The 21,336-nt window shown below is 39.7% G+C and overlaps 3 protein-coding genes across 18 annotated transcripts; 2 read left to right on the forward strand and 1 right to left on the reverse strand.

The window, feature by feature from the left end:
- Positions 1–50: 50 nt before the first annotated feature.
- LOC116187515 lies at positions 51–1,676 on the reverse strand. Its single transcript, XM_031516259.1, has one exon. It carries the CDS (start codon positions 1,565–1,567, stop codon positions 1,028–1,030), a length of 540 nt encoding a protein of 179 aa, XP_031372119.1. The 5' UTR covers positions 1,568–1,676; the 3' UTR covers positions 51–1,027.
- Positions 1,677–2,514: 838 nt separating this feature from the next.
- LOC116187408 (pentatricopeptide repeat-containing protein At1g73400, mitochondrial) lies at positions 2,515–10,256 on the forward strand. 16 transcript variants are annotated; one of them, XM_031516082.1, is made up of 9 exons: positions 2,517–2,748; positions 2,840–4,604; positions 5,070–5,136; positions 5,815–6,125; positions 6,570–6,662; positions 7,499–7,608; positions 8,296–8,466; positions 9,335–9,683; positions 9,774–10,256. In XM_031516082.1, exons 1-2 carry the CDS (start codon positions 2,591–2,593, stop codon positions 4,500–4,502), a joined length of 1,821 nt encoding a protein of 606 aa, XP_031371942.1. In that variant the 5' UTR covers positions 2,517–2,590; the 3' UTR covers positions 4,503–4,604; positions 5,070–5,136; positions 5,815–6,125; positions 6,570–6,662; positions 7,499–7,608; positions 8,296–8,466; positions 9,335–9,683; positions 9,774–10,256. The 16 variants fall into 16 exon arrangements, with proteins under 16 accessions (XP_031371950.1, XP_031371951.1, XP_031371953.1 ...); XM_031516087.1 differs by having other exon boundaries at positions 7,506–7,608; XM_031516089.1 differs by having other exon boundaries at positions 7,558–7,608.
- A 1,991-nt stretch (positions 10,257–12,247) lies between these two features.
- LOC116187037 (transcription factor MYB54) lies at positions 12,248–15,660 on the forward strand. The gene is made up of 3 exons (XM_031515616.1): positions 12,248–12,707; positions 13,537–14,016; positions 15,250–15,660. The coding sequence occupies exons 1-3, from the start codon at positions 12,593–12,595 to the stop codon at positions 15,495–15,497; spliced, it is 843 nt and encodes a 280-aa protein (XP_031371476.1). The 5' UTR covers positions 12,248–12,592; the 3' UTR covers positions 15,498–15,660.
- Positions 15,661–21,336: the final 5,676 nt, after the last annotated feature.

Consider the following 21,336-nt stretch of genomic DNA (forward strand, 5'->3'; position numbering starts at 1 on the left):
GATAGATGATGATTTAGTTATGAGCTTTCTTGCGAGGAAAGTAAGCTGATTATGACTTAGTCCCAAATATTTCCCGACATAAAAATTAGCAGTTGTACATGCCGGTGAGCTCGTCAGAATGGGAAAGCTCATAGCCAACCAAAACGCCTAAAAGAGAAAAGGGCAGCCGACTGTATAGGCGGGGCAGCGACTCACATAGTTCCAGCCAAGAAAAGATCAAATCCATTGCAGTTGACAAGAAACACAAAGGGCAACACTACAAACTGAGCAATCTACGAACATGAAGGGCGGTACACTACGATGCTACATGCTTCACTCTGTTCTACTTTTATGGAATGTTTGATATGTAAAACTGGCAGTATTGTGATCTGTCGTAGCATAACCGTGGTTTAGAGACAGCTTCCCTCACACTGCATCTATCTAAATCATAGAATGCGTGACCGTAGAGCAGTCGGTATGAGTAGCACTAATCTGATTTATCAGATCGACTCAGCCGATTTGTCACTGTTGATAGTCGTGATCTCTATATGTAATTAAGTAGCGGGTAGGCCTTACAGGATCTTCTTCAACACGAGGTGAGCCGTCCTATAGCGCGAGGCGAGGCGAGGTTCTGCTTCGAGTATGTCGTAGATATTGTCATCGGTCGCCAATTTTAAACTGATGATGAAGTGCATCAAACCAATTTTTTTTCCATCTTCCATTTACAATATATCAAAGATGGGAAAGGTATCACCTGTATCGGTGCTGCCACGGGTACCGGCACCACTGTCGCTGCCTGTCATATTCTGCTGCAAGCACTGGGCAACCCGCTGGGCGGTGCCTTGCATAAAGCCCTCAGCAGCTGCCGCCATCAGACGACCCCGAAACATCGTTGCGGGCGGAGGCTGAGGATAGTTTATCCTTCCCAGCCCAGTTCCATGCTGTCCAAGGACGATATTCGGACTTGCCCCTACTCCTGCTGGAACCATAAAACCCTGCCTGGCCCAAGGCCAAGAAGGAGATAAATTAGCCGACTCGTTTACACCGGTCACGCAGCCTCAATGGGCGTGAAATTGCACGAGCCACACCGGTATAGCCAGTGGTTCGACCCGGCAGCTCCACGTAAGTCGCAGGAGAAGGCTCTATCATTGTAGGGAGGGCTGAAGGTGAGGCTGAGCTCGTGCAGGTGGGAGCGGTGGGTGTCCTTGAGCGGCTTGGTGGCACAGACAACGTGGAGGTCAAAGTCGCTGCCAGCAGTGGTGCAGCGATAGCTGAATCCATCCCCATGATGGCCACAGCCGTCGCATTTAAAGAAGCCGCTCGGGTGGGCCGGAGCAGGGAGGAGCTTCAGTTGGTGGCACGAGTGAAAGTGTGGGGGGGTGTGGGTGATGGCCCGAGGGAGGGCAGCGCACCACGCGTGGATGGAGAAGTTGCAGCACCCGCGGCACACGTAGGTCCACCCCAAAGCCTCGGTCTTGGCGGCCGGGCACAACGGTGGCGAGTCGGCACTGTTCCGGGGGGCCGTGTACCCAAGGTCCAGGGAGTGTGAATGGCTGAAGTGCTTGATGGTTTTGGAATAGCTCTGCATCCTCCCAATCTCCCAAAAAAATCTTCCCTCTCAAGAACTCTGATGAATGGAAAGATCCCTGCGGATAATAAAAGAGTGTTGGGAAAGATGATGAAGAGATAGAAGGTTGACTTGCAGAGACGACCAAGCACTAGTCTAAGTAGAAGTAAAGATTCCGGTGTTATCGGAATTGGATCGGATGTTGAACTGAAAAGGATATGAATTTACGAATTTATGGTCCAATCAGAGGTTAGATAGATCGGATTGCACTTTTAATTAAAATAAAATAAATATTTATATTATTAAAAAATTATGAAAATTAAAATAGAAGTATGATAATTTCAAAAAAATATAATAATAGTGTAAGAAAATATCTATATTTTTAATATTTTTTAGTTCAAAATAAATATTGAATTTTAATAAGTATTTAAAAGTATAGTATAAAGAATAAGAAAGTAGTGGTGGCTTAATTAGTAGTACGCTAGTATGGGAAATAAGAGATCATTAGTTTAAATCCTTACACAACCAAATAATTTTTACACTAAATAAAAAAACCCATAAAATCGATCGATTCAATGGAATTTTGCTCAAAATCGGCCGGTTTAATAGGTCAAGCGGTTCAAATCTGCAATTTGAATTTTCAAGTGAATCGATTCGGACGTGATGTCGGTTCCCGATCCAACTGATCGAACCGGTCGATCCGATTTTGATAACAATGAACATCGTACGCATCACTGCACTCTCCAGTCCTATAAAATATTGGGTGAGTAATACACAATTAAATAACTATATAAAACTCGATCTTTAAATGATACGTATACAATAAAAAAGAGAGAATTATACAGTGGAACAATTATCATTAAGGAGTGAAACTTTTTAGTATTACTATTTTCTCCCCCAATCCATTTAGCAGGTTTCGGTTGTACAAGACTGGGCCTCAAGCTCGGCCCATTTAATTTCATCCTTCATCATTCTAATAATCTCCATGCTCCGGGTGCTCACAGATCTGGGCTTGTGGGTCCCCATGCATTAGACTGGGTCTATATGTACCCGGGTGCATGGAAACATCTCAACAGTGCCCCCGCCGTCTGCAAAAGCCTCTGCCGCTTCTCCATTTCCGCCGGAGCGAAAACTCCGGTCGCTCGCCGTCGAGGAAGAAGCAACGAACGAGGGTATCGAACCGTGCACAGCTCACCCATCAGGTTCTTCCTCCCCCCTGCTCTGCTATCGTAATGCAACGACGGTTTAATCCAATCTCATGGCCATGAGGAAACTCTGCCGATTCATCTGCAGACGGTACAATCCCATCTGCAGAAGCAATTCCGGCTATACTCTGAGTCTAAGATCAATCTCTCATGTCACAACTTCCGGCTCGTCTTCGAATCGTCGAATTCTCGGCTTCCCAGCAAGCTCGAGCAGTAGATTTGACCCATTTCGTTGTCGGCCGTTTTGCTCAGAAACAGTTCAGTTGAGCCTAACAAGGCCCGATTCCGATAGTCGGGATGTGCCCGGCGAGCGTTTCTATGGAGACGCCGACAAGTTGTTCAAGACTGTCATGGACAACTCCCGCCCTCACGATCCCATGGAGAGCGCCCTCGATCGGGCCGAGGTCGGTTTGAGCACCGAGCTGGTGCTCGAGGTGCTCCGGAGGCTCCACTTCGAGGAGAAGACGGCCTTCAGGTTCTTCACTTGGGCGGGGCGGCGGGAGTTCTACGAGCATGAGCCTAAAGCCTACAACGAGATGATCGACATACTGTCGAGCACGAAGTACAAGGCGAAGCAGTTCCGGATCGTGTGCGATGTGCTCGATTATGTGAAGAGGAGTGGGAAGAGGGCGGTCCCCGTCGAGACCCTCCTGGGGATGATGAGGAGTTACACCGAGAAGCACCTCACCCATCTTCAGAAGTTCGCGAAGAAGAAGAGGATAAGGGTGAAAACTCAGCCCGAGATCAACGCTTTTAACTTGCTATTAGATGCTCTGTGCAAGTGTAGTTTAGTCGAGGAGGCTGAAGAGTTGCTGAGGAGAGTTAAGGCGAAGGTCAAGCCCGACTCGAACACGTACAATGTGCTGTTCTTCGGGTGGTGTCGGGTGAGAAATCCGACACGGGGGATGAGAGTCCTGGAGGAAATGATCGACATGGGCCTCAAGCCTGATAATTTTACATACAATACTGCGATTGATACTTTTTGTAAGACGGGGATGGTGGATGAGGCAGTGGAGCTCTTTGAGTTCATGCAGAATAAGGGCTCCACTATGTCCTCTCCGACTGCAAGGACTTATGCGATCATGATTGTCGCCCTTGCACAGAATGACCGGAAGGAGGATTGGTTCAGGTTTCTGAGGGACATGATAAGCAGCGGGACCCTCCCTGATGTTTCAACGTACAAGGAAGTGATAGAAGGAATGTGCTCGGCGGGTAAAGTAGAGGACGCGTATAGATTCCTTGAGGAAATGGCGAAGAATGGGTACCCTCCGGACATAGTCACTTATAATTGCTTCCTCAAGGTCCTCTGTGAGAGCAAGAAGAGCGATGAGGCACTTAGGCTTTATGATAAAATGATCAAATCAGGCTGCATGCCCAGTGTTCAGACATTCAATATGCTGATGGAGATGTTTTTCAAAATGAATGAACCCGAGGGGGCATTTGAGGCTTGGGGCGAGATGGAGAAGAGGGGCTGTGAACGAGATCCTGAAACTTATTGTGTGATGATTGATGGGCTTTTTGGGTGCAATAAGGTGGAGGAGGCATGCTTCCTTTTGGACGAGGTTATAAGCAGAGGGATGAAATTGCCTTACCGGACATTCGATTCTTTTATGATGGAGCTCTCTGTGATAGGCAATCTTCAGGCCATTCACCGGCTCTCGGAGCATATGAGGAAGTTCTATAATCCTGCTATGGCGAGGCGATTCGCAATGAATCAGAAGAGGAAGAGCACGAGTTTGAGAGGGAAGTAGGAACTTGATCTCATCTCAGCCTAGCTATTAACAACAAGATCTCCTCAACCACTTTAGACATTCCCATTCTGAGACTGTCTATTGAATTCCCAGAAAGGCAAGGTATCCTGTCATTGCTCGTACTCTTTTCACGAGACTGCACAACCTGTTACAAACATTGTCTAACTTATTACATCTTATGCAGTTTCAATTGTCAGCCGGCAGAATTAAACTAATCCATCTGTGTGGTATGTCGAAAGAATTCATGGCACGGACAGTTTATTGTCGTCTCTTGGTTTTCATTAAAGAAATAAACGAGCATATGTTGATTAGTCATAAGCTTCCCTCAAATTCAAATCTTAGCCAAATTTCTGTTTGTGATAGTGATAAAAACTTCAGAGACCCGAAACGTGAATTGACGCGTATCTGTAATTACCTTAGGCGACCTGGATTCGAAATTGACTCATTCTGATCTTAGGCAAACAGATTTCATGAGAAAGCAAACCTGAATTGATCTTGCATGAATCAGTAACTTTCATTGGAACTTTCAGTTCAAAGCCGTTCATCTGATGATGTTTTGGATTTCAGGCAAGAAGAGGTTGGAGCGGACAATTTCTTGACAAGGCCAACTTTACATCCGGTGTTTCGAGTAAGGGTATGGTATGAGTGCACCTTTAACAGATAATTGGAAGTAGTCTGTTTTATTCATCTCATGCAGTTCGCTTGGCGACATTAGAGTCAGGGAATTCCTGTGTTTTTCGGAATGGAAAGAGAAGTGTTTTTCTTGTGTAATGAGAACGCTCTACAAGAGGCGAAGAGGACATAGTTTTGCTGCAGGCTGCCTCATTCGGCTCTCCTCTTTTACCCGAGAGGCACGATCAATATTGGACATTTGATCCATGATTCGGATAGTTGAATGCCGAGCTCATTGTTAGTTTTTACCGGAAGATTCGATGCGTGTCAAATTCTATTTCTGGTTTAACATGCTATAACCGGATTTACAGATTTCTGGTAGTGAACTGAATGTGAGATAATTCCAAATATCCCCCAACCTTTCGGCTTAGAAACCTTGTGGAGTTATTATCATGCTAAACTCGTGTTGATGGTTCGTCTAACATATTCGGGATCGACTTAATGCTAGCTGGCCTGTCTGTCGCTGGTGACTTAGATATCGACTCCTGAGAGAGTTTAGATCTGCTACGGAATGATCGTCATGATTACCGGATGAGCTGAGTATTCCAGGAATCACCGTTTAGATTGCACTAGTTAGATGAACATTGCCTGGAGAGTTAGAATAGATTGTCCCATGGTTATATTGACTGTTTTGTCTCAGGCAATTCTGGTCCTCGGCCCGAAGCAGGCCCAACATCGGCCCGGCATGAGCCCACTCTGACAAACAGGCCCGGCCTCAGCCCGAGAGTGCCGTGGGCTTCTCAGTAACGAGCCCTACTCATAAAAGTGTGCGAAATCAATCAGCGAAACGTCGCGGCAAAAATTTTCCGTTTTAAGCCATCGCTTTGTCCTGGGTGAGTGTGTGCGAGAGAGCTCTGGAGAAGCGCGAATGGCGGCAGATAGACGGACAAGCTCCGCCAGTCATGGAGCAGCACAATGTGCGTCGAGTTTATGTCGGCCGGAGATGTTGCGGTAATCTATTGACTCACTTTCTCCAGCGATCTGTTCAAATCTCCGTCTGGCGATTGTTTTGTTGGAACGAGTTGATCCTGTTAAATCTTTAGATTCCATTTGCGGATGATTTACTCCAACAGGAGTTCAAATTGTGCTGAATTGCATATGATACATTGCCATCGATCTAGGTTTTGCTTCAGTGATGGCGGCATCATGCAATCGTGGTGAGATTTATCGGGCGCTAATTTCTCTATTAAGATCGAGAAGAAGTTACTGAAAATTTGAACCATTTGCAATCTGTTTCTTATGTGAAGTTGCCACAATTGATAATTGAGTTTGCAAAGTTGATGGAGCTGATTTGTTTGCGGACTCGTTGTTCGTACTAGTATTTTGTTGAAGGTGGTGGTATGACGCTTGGGGCTAACACTCGGTTGTCGCCTTTTTCAATTTTTGTTCTGACAGCGACTTCGGTGACAGCTGTCTCGATGAAATGGCTGGCTGCATCAGATTAATGTTCGAGTTTCTCAATGATCCCGATCGAGAATCTCTTCTACGGTATACCTCTTGCCTTCAATTAAACTGTGCAATTATTTCTCGCTTTCTGTTTGCTGGTACATTTGCTGGCGTATGAAATGTAATCTCTCTTTTGGATTATCAGATAGCAGCATATCTGTACTTTATTCATTCGCTTTTGGAGTAATATGTGGAAACTTTATTAAATGGGATACGTAATGTAGTTTTTTTCTTTTCTTATGTTCTTTAATCATCAACTGAGAATTATGCCATCTCTTCTTTTCTTGCTATAGATCAGATTTCAGTTCAGTTGAAAAATTAAGTTGGGAAATGATTATTCATAATTGTTAGCTTGAATTCAAGGGGACAATTCGTGTTGGCAGTCGTATAGGCTTCTCAATTCGTTGTGAGGTCTGATTTTGCACATGGAATGTCATGTTCGTCCGTTCGGCATAGCAGTTATTTTCATGTATGAGATAAAATTAATATGTTTCCAGATGTCCTATTTAACCCATTGTTGCACTTATACAGTTAAAGGAGAGGATTTACATACTTCAATTCAATAAATCTTCAACTTTCACTTGCGTTATCCATACGATTTCCCACATTTTCTGAAAAGCAGCTTATAATCTTCCTAGTATCAGTCTCATCCAGTTACTACCGAATGTCATGCATTCATTTTGTCCACCGACTCACTCCTAAAATTTATTTTTTCTACACCAACACCTAAAACGTGTTGAGCCATTCAAACTGTGGATTTGTTAACATCTTTACGCTTTTCCTTCATTGCAAATATTCGTTTATTCCATATCTATATGCCGACATCACTTTGTTACTTTATGTTTGACCTTTGTACCCCCTTGCTGTTCTCTATCAAGGTTTTAGGTGAATATAAAGATGGCCATTTCCCTGCTATGAGTAGCTTATTAACATGCAGGAAGCTAAAATGAAGCTGTTGCTTCATCATGCAGTGGCATACCAGTTTAAGGTAACATGTCACGGGTTATAAATTTCTCACAGATCTGATGGGGAAATAAGGACAATAAGTGGCTGTAAAATCCAAGTAATTTCTGAATACGTGATGGCTAATCTGTCGCTAGATCACTTGCAGCTAGTATCTTTTCCCCCACTAGTGAGTATCATTGGCTTTTGACTCATCTCATGTAAATTAATTGGATACAGCGAGAAGATTGACAGTGCTGATGTTCCTTCATCTACACGTATATGCTTTGTAATCATTTCTCGCTTGGGTGGAATACACCGTGGCACCTGCAATTGGAGCTCATAATTCGGAAATTGGCAGTTGATTATGATATGAATGCATCGTCATTATAGTGGAATTTCGTTCTGAGATTCTGCCGACGCCTTTGAGTAATTTTGAAGATACCGTATGCGCATTATTTTTCCATGATGCTAATTGAGAGGGTTGTTATAAAGATATACACTTCTTTATCGGAAAGTCTTAAATGCGACAAGATGTTGTGATCATGTTGGACTAATGAATATTGCGTCAATATCTACACTTGAGCCGAAAGAAATGGCATTTTAGTGCACCTGTTCTTCGTGCTATTGATAGATCTCCTACTGTGAAAAAGATTTCTTCAACTGTATGTCCAATTTGTCAGTGGCAGGTCCGTATATTATTAATTCATCGAAATTTTCATGATTTCTACAGGCACTTTTTTCTTTGGGACATCGATATCAAAATTCAATAGGAATTCTATGTGGCAACTTCAACTCACTATGCAACACCGTTTACAAAGGCATTGCGTCCTGTTAGAAGTGAAAAGAAAGGGGGCAAAGGAAAAAGACATTCTATATTAATCCCGAAGCCATGTACTGAAAGGTGAGCATATTTACTTTGACATACTGAGAAGATGTTATATTTCCATCAAGGTCAGTATACAAATCTATATTTAAAGTAATGAACAATAGTGACTTTTGCATCTTTTTCTGTTACCTAATATATATCCATATATTATCATAAGTAAGTTGCACTCAATAGGTCATATGCGTCTTTTTTTTTCTTTTCCCGTCTGATTAGTACCTCATAATAAGTTTAAAGGTAGCTCTTCATACAGCTTCTGTTGCTGTTGGAGCCAAGAAAATGGGTGAGTTCAAACACGGACTTTTACATTTATAGGATAAGCTCAAAATTTGTGCATTTATTGTATTAATCAGATTTCACACAGAGAAGAAAAAATTGGAAGGGATGCTAAAGTCACTTGGTGGGTAGACTTATTGGGTGAGTAGATCCCTAACAGCCCGTCCCATGCCTTTTTAGCTTTCGGCAGATTACAGATAAGAAGTTGAGATTACTTCTAGACCCAGAAACCATTTCTCCCTGATAAATCTCCTCGGGTCAAATCAACTGGTATGAAACAAGGGACGTATATAGGGTGTTGATCAGGCTGTTGCTCATGCTTGAAGCAGAGAACAGCAGCCCTCTGCTCGAGCAATTTTCGCCATGGATTCTCAGTCGTTGTCAGACATGTTTAATTAGTCATATGCTACTACAGTTATGGATTACTTCAAATCTAGTCTTCCTCTATTTAGATGTGCCATAACAACATTGTGTCCTGATCCCGAAGGAAAACCAAAATCCCCTCAATGATTTATGCTGATCTGATGTCATATAATATACAGCTGAAATTTTTCTCTTTAATTATTTATTTGACTAATGAAGTGACAGATGGCCAATATCTTTGCTGCAGGGTGTGTTTTGGTGACCAGCCTTGAGGTACACATATACGAAGCATGAAGTACTTGCCGGTTATGACACTAATTTTTTGTGCTAATTCAGGGTTTCAAGTTATGGATAGGGCAGACTGCCAAAATAGAGGATAAAAATATGATAATTTCTGTGGATTCTTGTTTGCTTGCAAGTGGAAGAAGACTAATAAGTCGCTGTACGAGCAGAACCAGCTGATGCCTTAACTTATGCCGGATCGGGAGATTAAATCAGTAGACCAGTGATTGAACAACAGAAGTAGGTGAAACTGGTGAACAGTCGATGGACAGGAAGAGTTTTGTATCGCGCACAAAACAGCAGTATACTGTCGGGTAAAACTCCTTATCAACATACTTTATTCAGCCGATACATCTGTCATATTATATGATCAACAATATTAACTCTGCCGATTCTCTATGCAGCGTATCTCTGATGACTCAAATTATAATTTCAGCCGGGTTACCAACGTCTGAACTCTGAAATCCACCAGTGCAGGGCCAACCTCGCACAGAGGGCTCGAGAATTTTCATTTTTTTCATGGAAAGGTGGAAGGAGATCGAGGATCATCAGGGAGAGAGAGAGGTTATGGGCCCGCGATGCGATGCCATTCCAAGGAATGGGGAATGTTTTGATGTGGTCTTTGAGGGGGGAGAGAGAGAAAAGTGGGCGTGTGGTTTGTTTACAGTTAAGAAACGGTTGGGGGGCCAATTTGTTAAAAGATGAAGGGAAGGGGAAGGGGAAAAGGAAAACGGTTGAGTTAAGTTAGCTGACAGTAACCAATTTTCCCTGCTGCAGACATTTGTTGGTGAAAGACAGGAAATATGGAGACGACACGACGGGCTTATGTTATTCTCCAATTTGGTAACTGTAAACTTTCTAAATAAGCAATTCTCTCTCTCTCTCTCCCCCTCTCCCCTCACCCCCAACTTAGACAGTGGTAGGCCACCAACGGTCAAATTCTCCCCCCCTCCCTCCCTCCCTCGCATCCAAATACTATTATTATTTATTACTAATAATCGGATTTCGATATGCTCATCTTACACGATCTCGGTTTCGGATCGTAATAGCAGGTTAATCTCGTGGTGCATATACCGTTTCTGGTTATGAATGTTGATATGTTTAATGTGTAATCGTCAAACTGTGTCTATGTACGTTTGAAGGAGTCGTCTTCCATTTGTGATCATAACATTGGTTCAACGCGGGGTGTTGGAATGTAAAGCAAAGGGGAGGGAACCAGATGTCAATTGTCCAACAACGTGCATATATGTAGACTTGGACCAACACATGGGACGAGCATGATATGATACCTGTGCTTAGAACCCAATCTGCTTGTGCGAGAAATCTTGTGTCACCGCGCGTTAGCAAACGTCCACATATAAAAGCTTGAGTTAGTTGTGCTTGATCCATCAATTAATTTGAACAACCCATATGTAGTCTCGGTTAATCCGGCTCGTTTCCCTTTTTCGTGTGTAACCAGCTAGCATTTCAAAGTCCTAGCTAACAGCTGATTGATGATTGACATAGCGTCCGTTTTTTTATTTTTCCGTTATTTTTGAAGAAGAATATAGCTTGGCCTTTCTTTGGACTGACATTAATTCTTGATTTTGTTCACACGTGAGTAATTAGTTGGAGAAGAAGACCAGAAGTTTGACTACAGTGAAAAAAAAAAGAAGAAGAAGAGAGAAAATAAAACCAAAAGACGGAAATTGCGTGCTGCATATGTGCCCCCTTTGTTCTTTAATGATGAAATGATGACAGAAGAATGAATGAATGAATGTGCGGGGCGTTCCTCCCAAAAGAAGAAGAGTCTATGAGAGTCTTTCCCTCCACGTGCGAAAAGGTCTGAGGTTTCCCGGACGAACTGTTTTGTTAGGTCTGAAACTTTGATCAGAAACCTAAATTCCTCCTCATTATCGGAAAAAAAAAAAACTAAATTCATCTCCCAAACAGTAACCAACCAAAAGCCCATTTTCGTCCGCATTTATTTATATAAATAAGCAATCAGCATATTAACTAAAATTATAAACCCCCATTTGCCCCCTAATATTCATTTTCCTCTTCCTTAGGTCAAACGTTCGATCAAAACCAAAACATAAGTCGATATCTCCTTCGGCAAATGAAGCTCGAACTTACGGGGACTCGCCCTTATATATATATATATATATATATATATATATAGTATAATTGAAGTCATTTCAACTGAGATGATGTTGGTTTAATACGAACCGTTCATAGACACATATGTGGAATTAAAAATTGTTCAAAATGTTTATATACATATATGGAATTGATTGAATTTGATCTGAAAGATGAAGGGAAAATATATATATATATATATATATATAATTAAGAAATTAGAGATAGGGAGAAAAAAGTGATTCATTACGATGAGAGAGATATCGAGATTTGATTGATTAATATTTAGATAGGGGATCGTTATAAAGAGGTAGAGGGTTGTAGGTTAGAAAACTGCGGAAGGGATGTTGAGAGGGGAACAAAATTCACCCCAACAAGCAACCTCACCCTCATCAATCTATTGATTTCTTATATACATACATATGTTAGTATAAATATGTTTGTGTATGTGCGTGTATATATATATATATATATATATTATATCTGGTTTTGTCATATATAAGCTATAGCTAAGGGGGTTACAAAGGGGTTTGTTAGCCAATACGTTGCATCAATCTCTGGTAAAGGTCTGTCCAAACCCTCCCACTCCCTAACGGAAAACACTTCTCCACCATCTATCTATTTTAGCAACAATATCACACAACAATATAATAATAATAAATAAATAGTTAACCTTTTTTTTTTATCATTTCCTTTATATAAATATATATATATATATCCTCATATATATTCAATTCATCTGTTATATATTGTCATCTATATATCTGTCGCTTCAATTCTCTTGTCTTCTTTATTTATTGCATTCACCCATTTCTCTCTCCAAGAACTCACCTAGCCATATAATCTAGGGTTTCCTCACCCATATATACACATATTTCTCTTCATTTCATCTCATAGCTTAACTCGGGTCTCATCTTTCGTCGCTGCCCCAGATGCTAGACATGCAGTTCAAGGGTGCTTATACCGAAAAGGTTTTGATTATGCGTTGATCGAGCAGGAGCTAGCTGCGGGTGGATTGCCCCTTTTCTGTTCCGGGCCTTTTCTGGCTCCTGCAGGACCTGTCAAACAAACAGCAAGAGGGAGGCCATAGCCAGTCTCAGCGCAGATGTGCACAAGGGGCCACTGGAGGCCGTCGGAAGACGAGAAGCTCCGGGAGCTGGTGGAACAGTATGGACCTCATAACTGGAACGCTATAGCCGAGAAGCTCCAAGGAAGATCAGGTATGTCTAGCTTACATGCAGTTATTCCATATATTTATGTGTCTTTGTATGTAAATTATATAATTTTTCTGATTTTATAAGACTGCCTGGGGTGTTGGCTTAATACACACACACACACACACACACACACACACATATAATAACCTGATTGCATATATCTCAATTTTAGATAGGATTAATATGCAGTTAAGTTCTGGGATAAAAGTAGAATTGAATAATTATACAACATATATGTAAATTGTATCAGCTAATTTATTTTTTTTGTGATAATTTGACTTAAAAACTTTAACAAACTTCTGCTCAGACACCTAATTTATATATATTTATCTTTTCAAGTTAAACAATACCTGTTTAATTTTTTTCCCAAGAGATTCCTTGATAATTGTTCGTTAAGTAATTCCTCATCAATAATTTCGGTAAGGCTACAATATGTTCCCAGGTTATTGGCGAGACTAAAGCTTGACATTTTATTATCCAAAATATGAAAAAACTTCCGACAGCCATCATAAACAAGTTCTGAAAAAAATATATGTCAATGACGATGAGGTCATAAAAATTCGCCCTTCGAAGCTAAAATACAGTTTGAACTTAGACGTCAGAATGTTTAGAATGATAATTAGTTGTTGCTAATTATCAATTGTTAATATAATGTTGTTATCTCACCAGGGAAGAGCTGTAGCTGAAAAATATATATGTCAATGACGATGAGGTCATAAAAATTTGCCCTTCGAAGCTAAAATACAGTTGGAACTTAGACATCAGAATTTTTAGAATGATAATTAGTTGTTGCTAATTATCAATTGTTAATATAATGTTGTTATCTCACCAGGGAAGAGCTGTAGGTTAAGGTGGTTTAATCAACTAGACCCGAGGATCAACAGAAGCCCTTTCACGGAGGAGGAAGAAGAGCGGCTCTTGGCTTCTCATCGGATCCATGGGAACCGATGGTCCGTGATTGCCAGGCTCTTCCCTGGTCGAACTGATAATGCAGTGAAGAACCATTGGCACGTGATAATGGCGCGAAGGAGCAGGGAAAGGTCGAGACTCTATGCGAAGAGAGCCGCCCACACACTAATCACGAATGAAAGGAAGTCCTCCTCCTCGTCTAACTCAGCGGTGCCCAGTAATTATAATAGTTATCATCAGCAGCAGGATCTAGATCAGATGGTGATGAGCTGCATGGCCAGAAACCGCCTCACTTCTTCATTCGTTCCCTTTGTCACGCATAACAGCCTACCAATTTTTCCCAAAGAGTTCTACTTTGATAACTGCCCAAGCAACAATTTCATGCCAACGTCGACGCATGAAGGTAATTGTCATCGTCTTGAAATGGTGTATCATTTTCTCTCTTTTTTTTTGGGTAGATGTATCTTTTTCATTTATATCTTGCTTCTTCCATAGAGATATACATACTGACATTGTTTGGATCTGTTTCAAATTTTTTCCTCTTAAAATGTCTTACGAGAGCTTTTTTCTAATTAGTTAGTAGGGATTTTCAGAAATTTGTTTCCGAAGAAGTTTTAAAATTGACAATAGTGATCAGAATCTGGTAATATATCAATTGGTAAGTGGGATCATAGATGGAGGCGGCATCGATCAACAGCCAAAGATGAAATCAGCAGTGTTATGTGGCAGTGTTGGAGACGATCGAGCCGGTTCTAAAAAAGAACTTTATTTTCGATTTTTTTCTGCGAAATATATTTTCAGAAAACCAAGCTTGAAAAAAATTTCTGAACATAATTTCTGAACAATATCCACATAATCTGACTCTTTAGTTTTGGTTATTAGAATTTAGAAACATAATTTCGTAACATGTTCTTCCATTCTAAGGTTTTTTTTTTTTTAATAGATTTCCATTCTAGGGTTAATAGACTTGCTCATCATGTAATAAGAAGTACTTTGGATAATCGAAAAAAGAGACCTCGATATTCACTCAAAAAGGAAAAGAGACTTGATCAAGTTTTCAGCTTCATTTATAAATTTGTGATGAAAACTTTTATGATTCAAATTTTTTTTTTCGTGTTTCTATTTTCTTCTTGCTATGGCAGTTTTTTAAAAGCTCGATTAGCCAAAATGTTTTTCAAGCCAATAGAAGAAAAACATCTCGTCATCTCACATAAAAAAATGACTAATAAATTATTCACTTCTCCTTTTGTGTACATTTTCGATGTTTATTATCATTTTCACCTAAGCTAGCTAACTTGACTGATTTGGTTGAAACTTGCAAGCATTGTGAAATCAATTTTCAATATACAGTGGACGTAACAAATTAACTAATTGAGGGAACGCCGCCAAATAATTAGTTTATTCAATCAAGGAATTAATTCTTTTAATTATTTTTACATTCTGATCACATATTATATGATCTTCGGGGGAGTTCTTTGACATGACGCAGAGAGTTTTAATCATTCTTATTGTTTTACTAACTTGCTATTAATTTATTATTAAAGGTGTTGTTCTTCATGCATGGCTCATGCAAATTACCGGATTAATTAATTGCAATAAACATGAATTTGATCTTCTTTTTCTGAACTATCTGCAGATAAGAATCGGCCGACTGAGTTTTACGATTTTCTCAATGTAAACTCCGACTCTGGTGCGACGACCCGAAGTGAGGTAACAGACCCAACCAGAAGGCTTGACTATCGTCAACCTCACGAGGCCCTAGAGGAGGAGGAAGAGGTTGATCAAGCAGCTAAAAATAACGATAGGGATGATGACGATCAACACCATCGGGGAAATTCTTCCAATGTCCCATTCATCGATTTCTTATCAGTGGGAAGCTCATGATTCATGGATATATATGTATAACCGCATGTAGCAGCTCTCTATATATTTAAGGTAGTTCTATACATACCTTAACTATGTAATTCCGGTAAATCATGTGGTCAAGTCCACTGCGAACAATACCGAGATTAACAAGTTATTTAAAGAGAGAGGACAATTACACATGCGTGCAGCTTGCTTAATTTGCTCGTACCATATACATATTGCGACATTGTAAGATTGCAAAGCATAAACCGAGTACCTCGTATGATGAAGAATTGATTTCTGGCATGCTCCAGATCGATCCATTGGTTGCTCTCGATCTCGGATAAAACGCAATGGAATGACTACTTGTGAAATATAATATATATATATATATTAAACCAATACAATCCACACATTGTGACTGCCGCCAATACACACACTGGGCAGCTTTTGTAGCAGAAATGGTTTATCAGTTTTGCTTATTGTGCAGAGCAACTGATGGACTATTGACAGTGGCTTGAGTCTTGTGGACCGATTAACTCGATGTTTGACCTGACACGAATCTGAAAACAGAAATATGTGGTGAAAGCCGAAGGCTTGGATCCGGTATGGATTGACCCAATTTGTCTGGAATATCAGGTCTCTCACATTTATATTATTAGGAAGAGAAAAGATGGAGAGAGCGAGAGAGCCAGTATGCAAATTCCAGAAATAATTTTCAAGTGTGCATTAAGAGATACTTATCAAAATATTCCGTGTACAATATCGTTGTAAATCGGTTAATGGTATATGAGAGCTCTAGTACTCAGTGACAAGTTCGGCTGCAAGTTAGGGACATTACTATACGAATGAGACTTCTGGATTAAAACATATAAAATTCTAATATATATATATATATATAATCTAACCCTATCAACTAATCCTCTCCTTGTATAAAAATCCCCAATTGTTAGGGATCTCCTCTCCTCTGGTATCATATAGACTTGCATAGTGAATACAATTCACTTGTCCCACTCAAACTATTCTTTTCATGGCAATAGGGCTCGGGCCCTTACTTTTTTTGTATATAAAAAAAAAGTTGTAATCAAGTTCGATCATATGTATGCTTTATAAAAGAAACTTAAACGTGTATAACATGGCCTAATCCACGTATACTGTGCTTCAACTATTAATAATTTTTTCTAATACGCTCATGGTTGAAATAATAATTTAGAAGAGGAAGAAAAAGTTAAAGAGTTAGAAAAATAAAAAGTAAGAATTGAAGATATAATTTGAAAATAAACAAAAATAATATGATATAAAACATGAGATTAAAAGGTTGAGAGAAGAGAGCAAAATAGAGGTTGATAGTGGGAAGAATAATCTTTAGTGAACAATGGTGTTCTTTAACGTCTCTCTTTTATTTTAAATCGTATTAAATTTAAAATAAGAATAATGAATATTTTCGACTTTCAACCATATCGTAAAAAAGAAGATAGTAGTTTAAAATTGGATTTTCACTTAAATAATAGTATAAGGTAAGATGATAAGAAGTTTAAGATTATGATATAAGATATTGTATTATAGATTAATGGATTAATTTCAAATAATAGTATAAGATGATAAGTATAAGATTATGATATAAGATATTGTATTATAGATTAATGGATTAATTTCAAATAATAGTATAAGATGATAAGTATAAGATTATGATATAAGATATTGTATTACGGATTAATGGATTAATGGATTAATTTTAAATAATAGTATAAGATAAGATGATAAGAAGTATAAGATTATGATATAAGATATTGTATTATCGATTAATGGATTAATTATTGATAAAGGTTATGCATTTACTAATTTATATTTTATATATAATATGATTAATACGTGATACAAAAGGTTGGTTCGTTAGAGGCTCCCAAAATTGCCTCAAACATTGATGTGGTAGATGATCGTAAAACGAACGGAGACTTCTCATCACACGGTATTAGGGAGGCTCCTTTAATAACTTTTACACAGATATGCACATACATATACAATAATGTTGCACTTGAATTCACAATCGTTTTGTAAAGACATAACTTCGTCGAACTTTATATCTACACACGAGTGGAGTGGCCGTGATATTGCTTCCTCTCTCATATTATTTGCAAATATATAACGTGCAATAAGCCTGCATAATCAAACCCTAATTGATCAAACCCTAATTAATCAAACCCTAATTGATTGAGATCTTCCTATTGATTAAAACGCACGTTGCTTATTTCTCTTTACGTATTATTATCAAATATATTCTTTGACAAATTGAGCCAAATAACATCAATCAATGTAACTAATAGCCCGTGATATCGTTAATTTCTACAAGTGACGTAATATATGACTGTTAAATCCAATCCAAGTCCCTGACAGGACTTCTAACCACCGCCAGGTAAGTTCAATCTACAGGTTCCAACAATTCAGTTATTTAATATAAATTTCGCAAAAAGCAACTGAAATAGTCGTACACTTTTTCTGGCATTTAATTTATCGTCAATCGATCAAAAACTTTTTTAATTCCAAAGTTGTAAATACATGTATCTTTTTTTCGTTGGATCATATAATTTTCTTAATCTATTGATTCAAACTTCTCATCACTCGGACATCAGTTCGTAAAATAATTTTTATGCGATATTATTGAATCCCTGCATTTCATGTGAAGTTTGCCGATTGACAGAAATACGTGTTATTTGACTGGCAGGGATGCGAGATTTCAATTTGCACTAAAAAATATATTTACTCTAATATGGTCGACAAGAGGTAAAATAACCACTTTTCTCTTGATTGATAATTGACTCTAACCAAAAGGGCATAAAGAAAATTATTGAATCACAATGATTTGGGCCCCTCCTGATGGATGGGCCCACGGGTCCACTTCCACGGGCCTCGGCTTCCCAGAGATCGGGCCCACAGATTATGAGTCCATGGAATTTGTCACGAGTACGTAATTTCAATACAACCGTGTTTTTCTTTTTCGTATACCACCGGGTTTGCATTTAGGCGTGGAAAAAGCTTTTCATCATTTGGAATGGCCAATTCTCTTTGAAAACATGAAAAACCTCGGCTTCAATGATACGCGGATCTAATGGATTTCCCGATGCATTTCAACTGTTCTCATTCAATTTTGATCAATGAAAAATTCCATGGCTTTATTAGACATTCATGGGGCATTCGACAGGGAGATCCTCTCTCCCCATTCCTCTTTCTTCTTGCCACCGAAGCTCTCTCACGTTTCTTTCAAAAGGAAGAATCTCTCGGTCACATCCAGGAGATTTTGATAGTTAGAGATTGCCCAGCCTTCACCCATCTGCTCTTCGCGGATGATCTCTTTGTTTTTGCTAAGGCTATTGACCAAAATCTCCAAAAAAGATTTGAGCATTCTTCAAACTTATCATAACTAGTCGTGTCAGCGGATAATTTTCGCAAGTTTGCCATGTTCTTTAGTCGTAACACGCTCACTGATCTTAGGAATAATTTTCGCAAGTTTGCCATGTTCTTTAGTCGTAACACTCTCACTGATCTTAGGAATAATTTTTGTCACATGTTTTCGAGGTTGTTCTAACTCCAAATATTTGGATCTTCCCCTACACATCCAAAAAGCTAAAACCTCCACTTTCCAGCCGATTGATTGAGTTGCCAAAAAGATCGATGAGTGGAAAGCTAAAACGCTCTCCCAAGCTGCCCAAGGGATGCTCATCAAATTTGTAGCCTCAGCTGTACCCACATACACAATTTCTTAGTTCCAAAAACTACATGCTCTAGACTCTATTCCATGTTCTCTAATTTTTGGTGGGGTTTTTCTTATGAGGACAAGCCTAAAATCTATCTTAAATCTTGGATACCTTTTGTGCCTCGAAAGATAAGGGTGTGTTGGCATGTTTGATCATAATAAAGCTCTCATTACCAAACATTCTTGGAACCTCACCACCCTCCAAAACAAGCCTTTATATCAATTTGTTAAAGGCCAAATACTTAAAACACAAACTTTTTTTTTTATTGTGCGCTCCTCCTTCTACTTCATCCCCCTTTTGGAAAGGTGTTTGTCAAACCCAGGATATCATCAGAAAAGAAGCCTTGTATAGGGTCAACAATGGACTCTCCATCAACATTTGGGAATACCCCTGAATCCCAAATTCTCAATACTTTCATCCATGCCATGCATCTTCCCCCTTGTCCAACCCTCCATTATGGGTCCATGACCTTTCTAACCAGGCACAAAGGTCTGGAACCTCCCCCTCCTCTCCGATGTCTTCCACCCCAGATCTTCTTGAGCAATTGCCTCTGTCACTCCTAACCCTTGTCTTTCCGTTGATACGCTAATCTAGTCCTTATCTCCAAATGGTCAGTTCTCCACTCTTTCTACTAACCTTGTCAATCAAGGCCCTCGTTTTCACTCCCGACAGCTACACTTCAGTAGTTAGAAGGCTTCATGGAGACTTAAGATTCATGATAGAAACAAACACCTCCTGTGGAAGATAATATTGAACTGCCTCTCCACGAAGGAGGTCCTTTCCTGCAGATTCCACATCAAGGACACCTTATGTTGCTTTTATCATGCTCCTGAGGACTCCGTTGACCACCTCTTCTTGCACTGTCCCTTCTCTTCCATTGTTTGGGCTCTCCTGGATATCCTCATCAGAACTGCAGATCTTGACAACATATCCATTGTTTTCTTGGATCATGCTTTTTACTGCTCTTTGAATGTACCTAGGGAAGACAAACATTGGTTTCTCACTCAAGCCATGGGGTCTTTGGATTACCTGTGGCAACTTAGTAACTCAACCAGGTTATCTCTCGAACAGCTTGATCCATCCTAAGCTGCTCAAGCCATTCGCAATAGATCGAAGGAATACAGCATAGCATGGCTGCACCGATCCTTTACTCTCTTTCAGACTCACAACTGGTATTTACTTTTGATATGGCAATCGGGAATAACTCCTCTTGGCTCTTAACAGTCTGCTCGGATACAAGGACTCCTTTTTTGTTTGGACATCCTCTACAAGCTGCAATGATCCTGCAAAAGGGGAAGTAGAGGCTGCTTACTTCGCTATTCGATGTGCTCAATCGCTCCAGCTTCGTCGCCTGCTTCTTTTAGGAGACTCCAAGGACATCGTCCATAGTTTAAGCCTCTACGGCCCATAGCACTGCCCTCCTGCTTCTTCTATCATTATTAATATGTTGTATGATCTTCTCTTTTTTGATTCTTGGATCGCATTGTATATTTCCCAGGCTGAAAACTTTATCGCCCACAACATCGCCCAGTGGGCTGCATCTGGTAACGTTAGTGGTCCGGTCCCCATCTCCTCTATCCCAATTTCACTTGTTTATAGAGATGATGATATGTAACATGGGTCGCTAATCGCTTTTGTTTTCCTTAATGAAATATCCTTTAGAGAAAAAAATAAAATAATAATAATAATAGTGTTTGCATTTGTGCAATTTTACTAGGGATGAATGGAATGGACTGTAAGGATCAATCCCTGCCATGGATGGACAGTGTTGATTAAGACTTGGTTTGGGAGTGTTATTATTGATATGAAATTGTTGAAATATAATTGTTAAAAAATAAGTGTTGATTTCAAAATAAATTAAAAGTATTTGAAAGTAAACAATTTATAAACTATTGAAATAAAAATTAATAGTTGAAATAGAATATAATCCCACAAGCACTTATGTTGCGTTTGGTTTCATAGTAGAATTTTAAAATCAGATTTTAATTTTGAAAAAGAGTGGTATAAATGGAGCTCACCCTTTGACTTTGTATGAGTTATGTTGTTCTGTTGTGGAAAAAAAAGTGTTATAAATGGGGCCCACTCTTTGACTTTGTATGAGTTATTTTGTTTTGTAGTGGGTAGAG

This window comes from Punica granatum, chromosome 8 (genome assembly GCF_007655135.1).
Source record: "Punica granatum isolate Tunisia-2019 chromosome 8, ASM765513v2, whole genome shotgun sequence".
NCBI classification, from domain to species: domain Eukaryota; kingdom Viridiplantae; phylum Streptophyta; class Magnoliopsida; order Myrtales; family Lythraceae; genus Punica; species Punica granatum.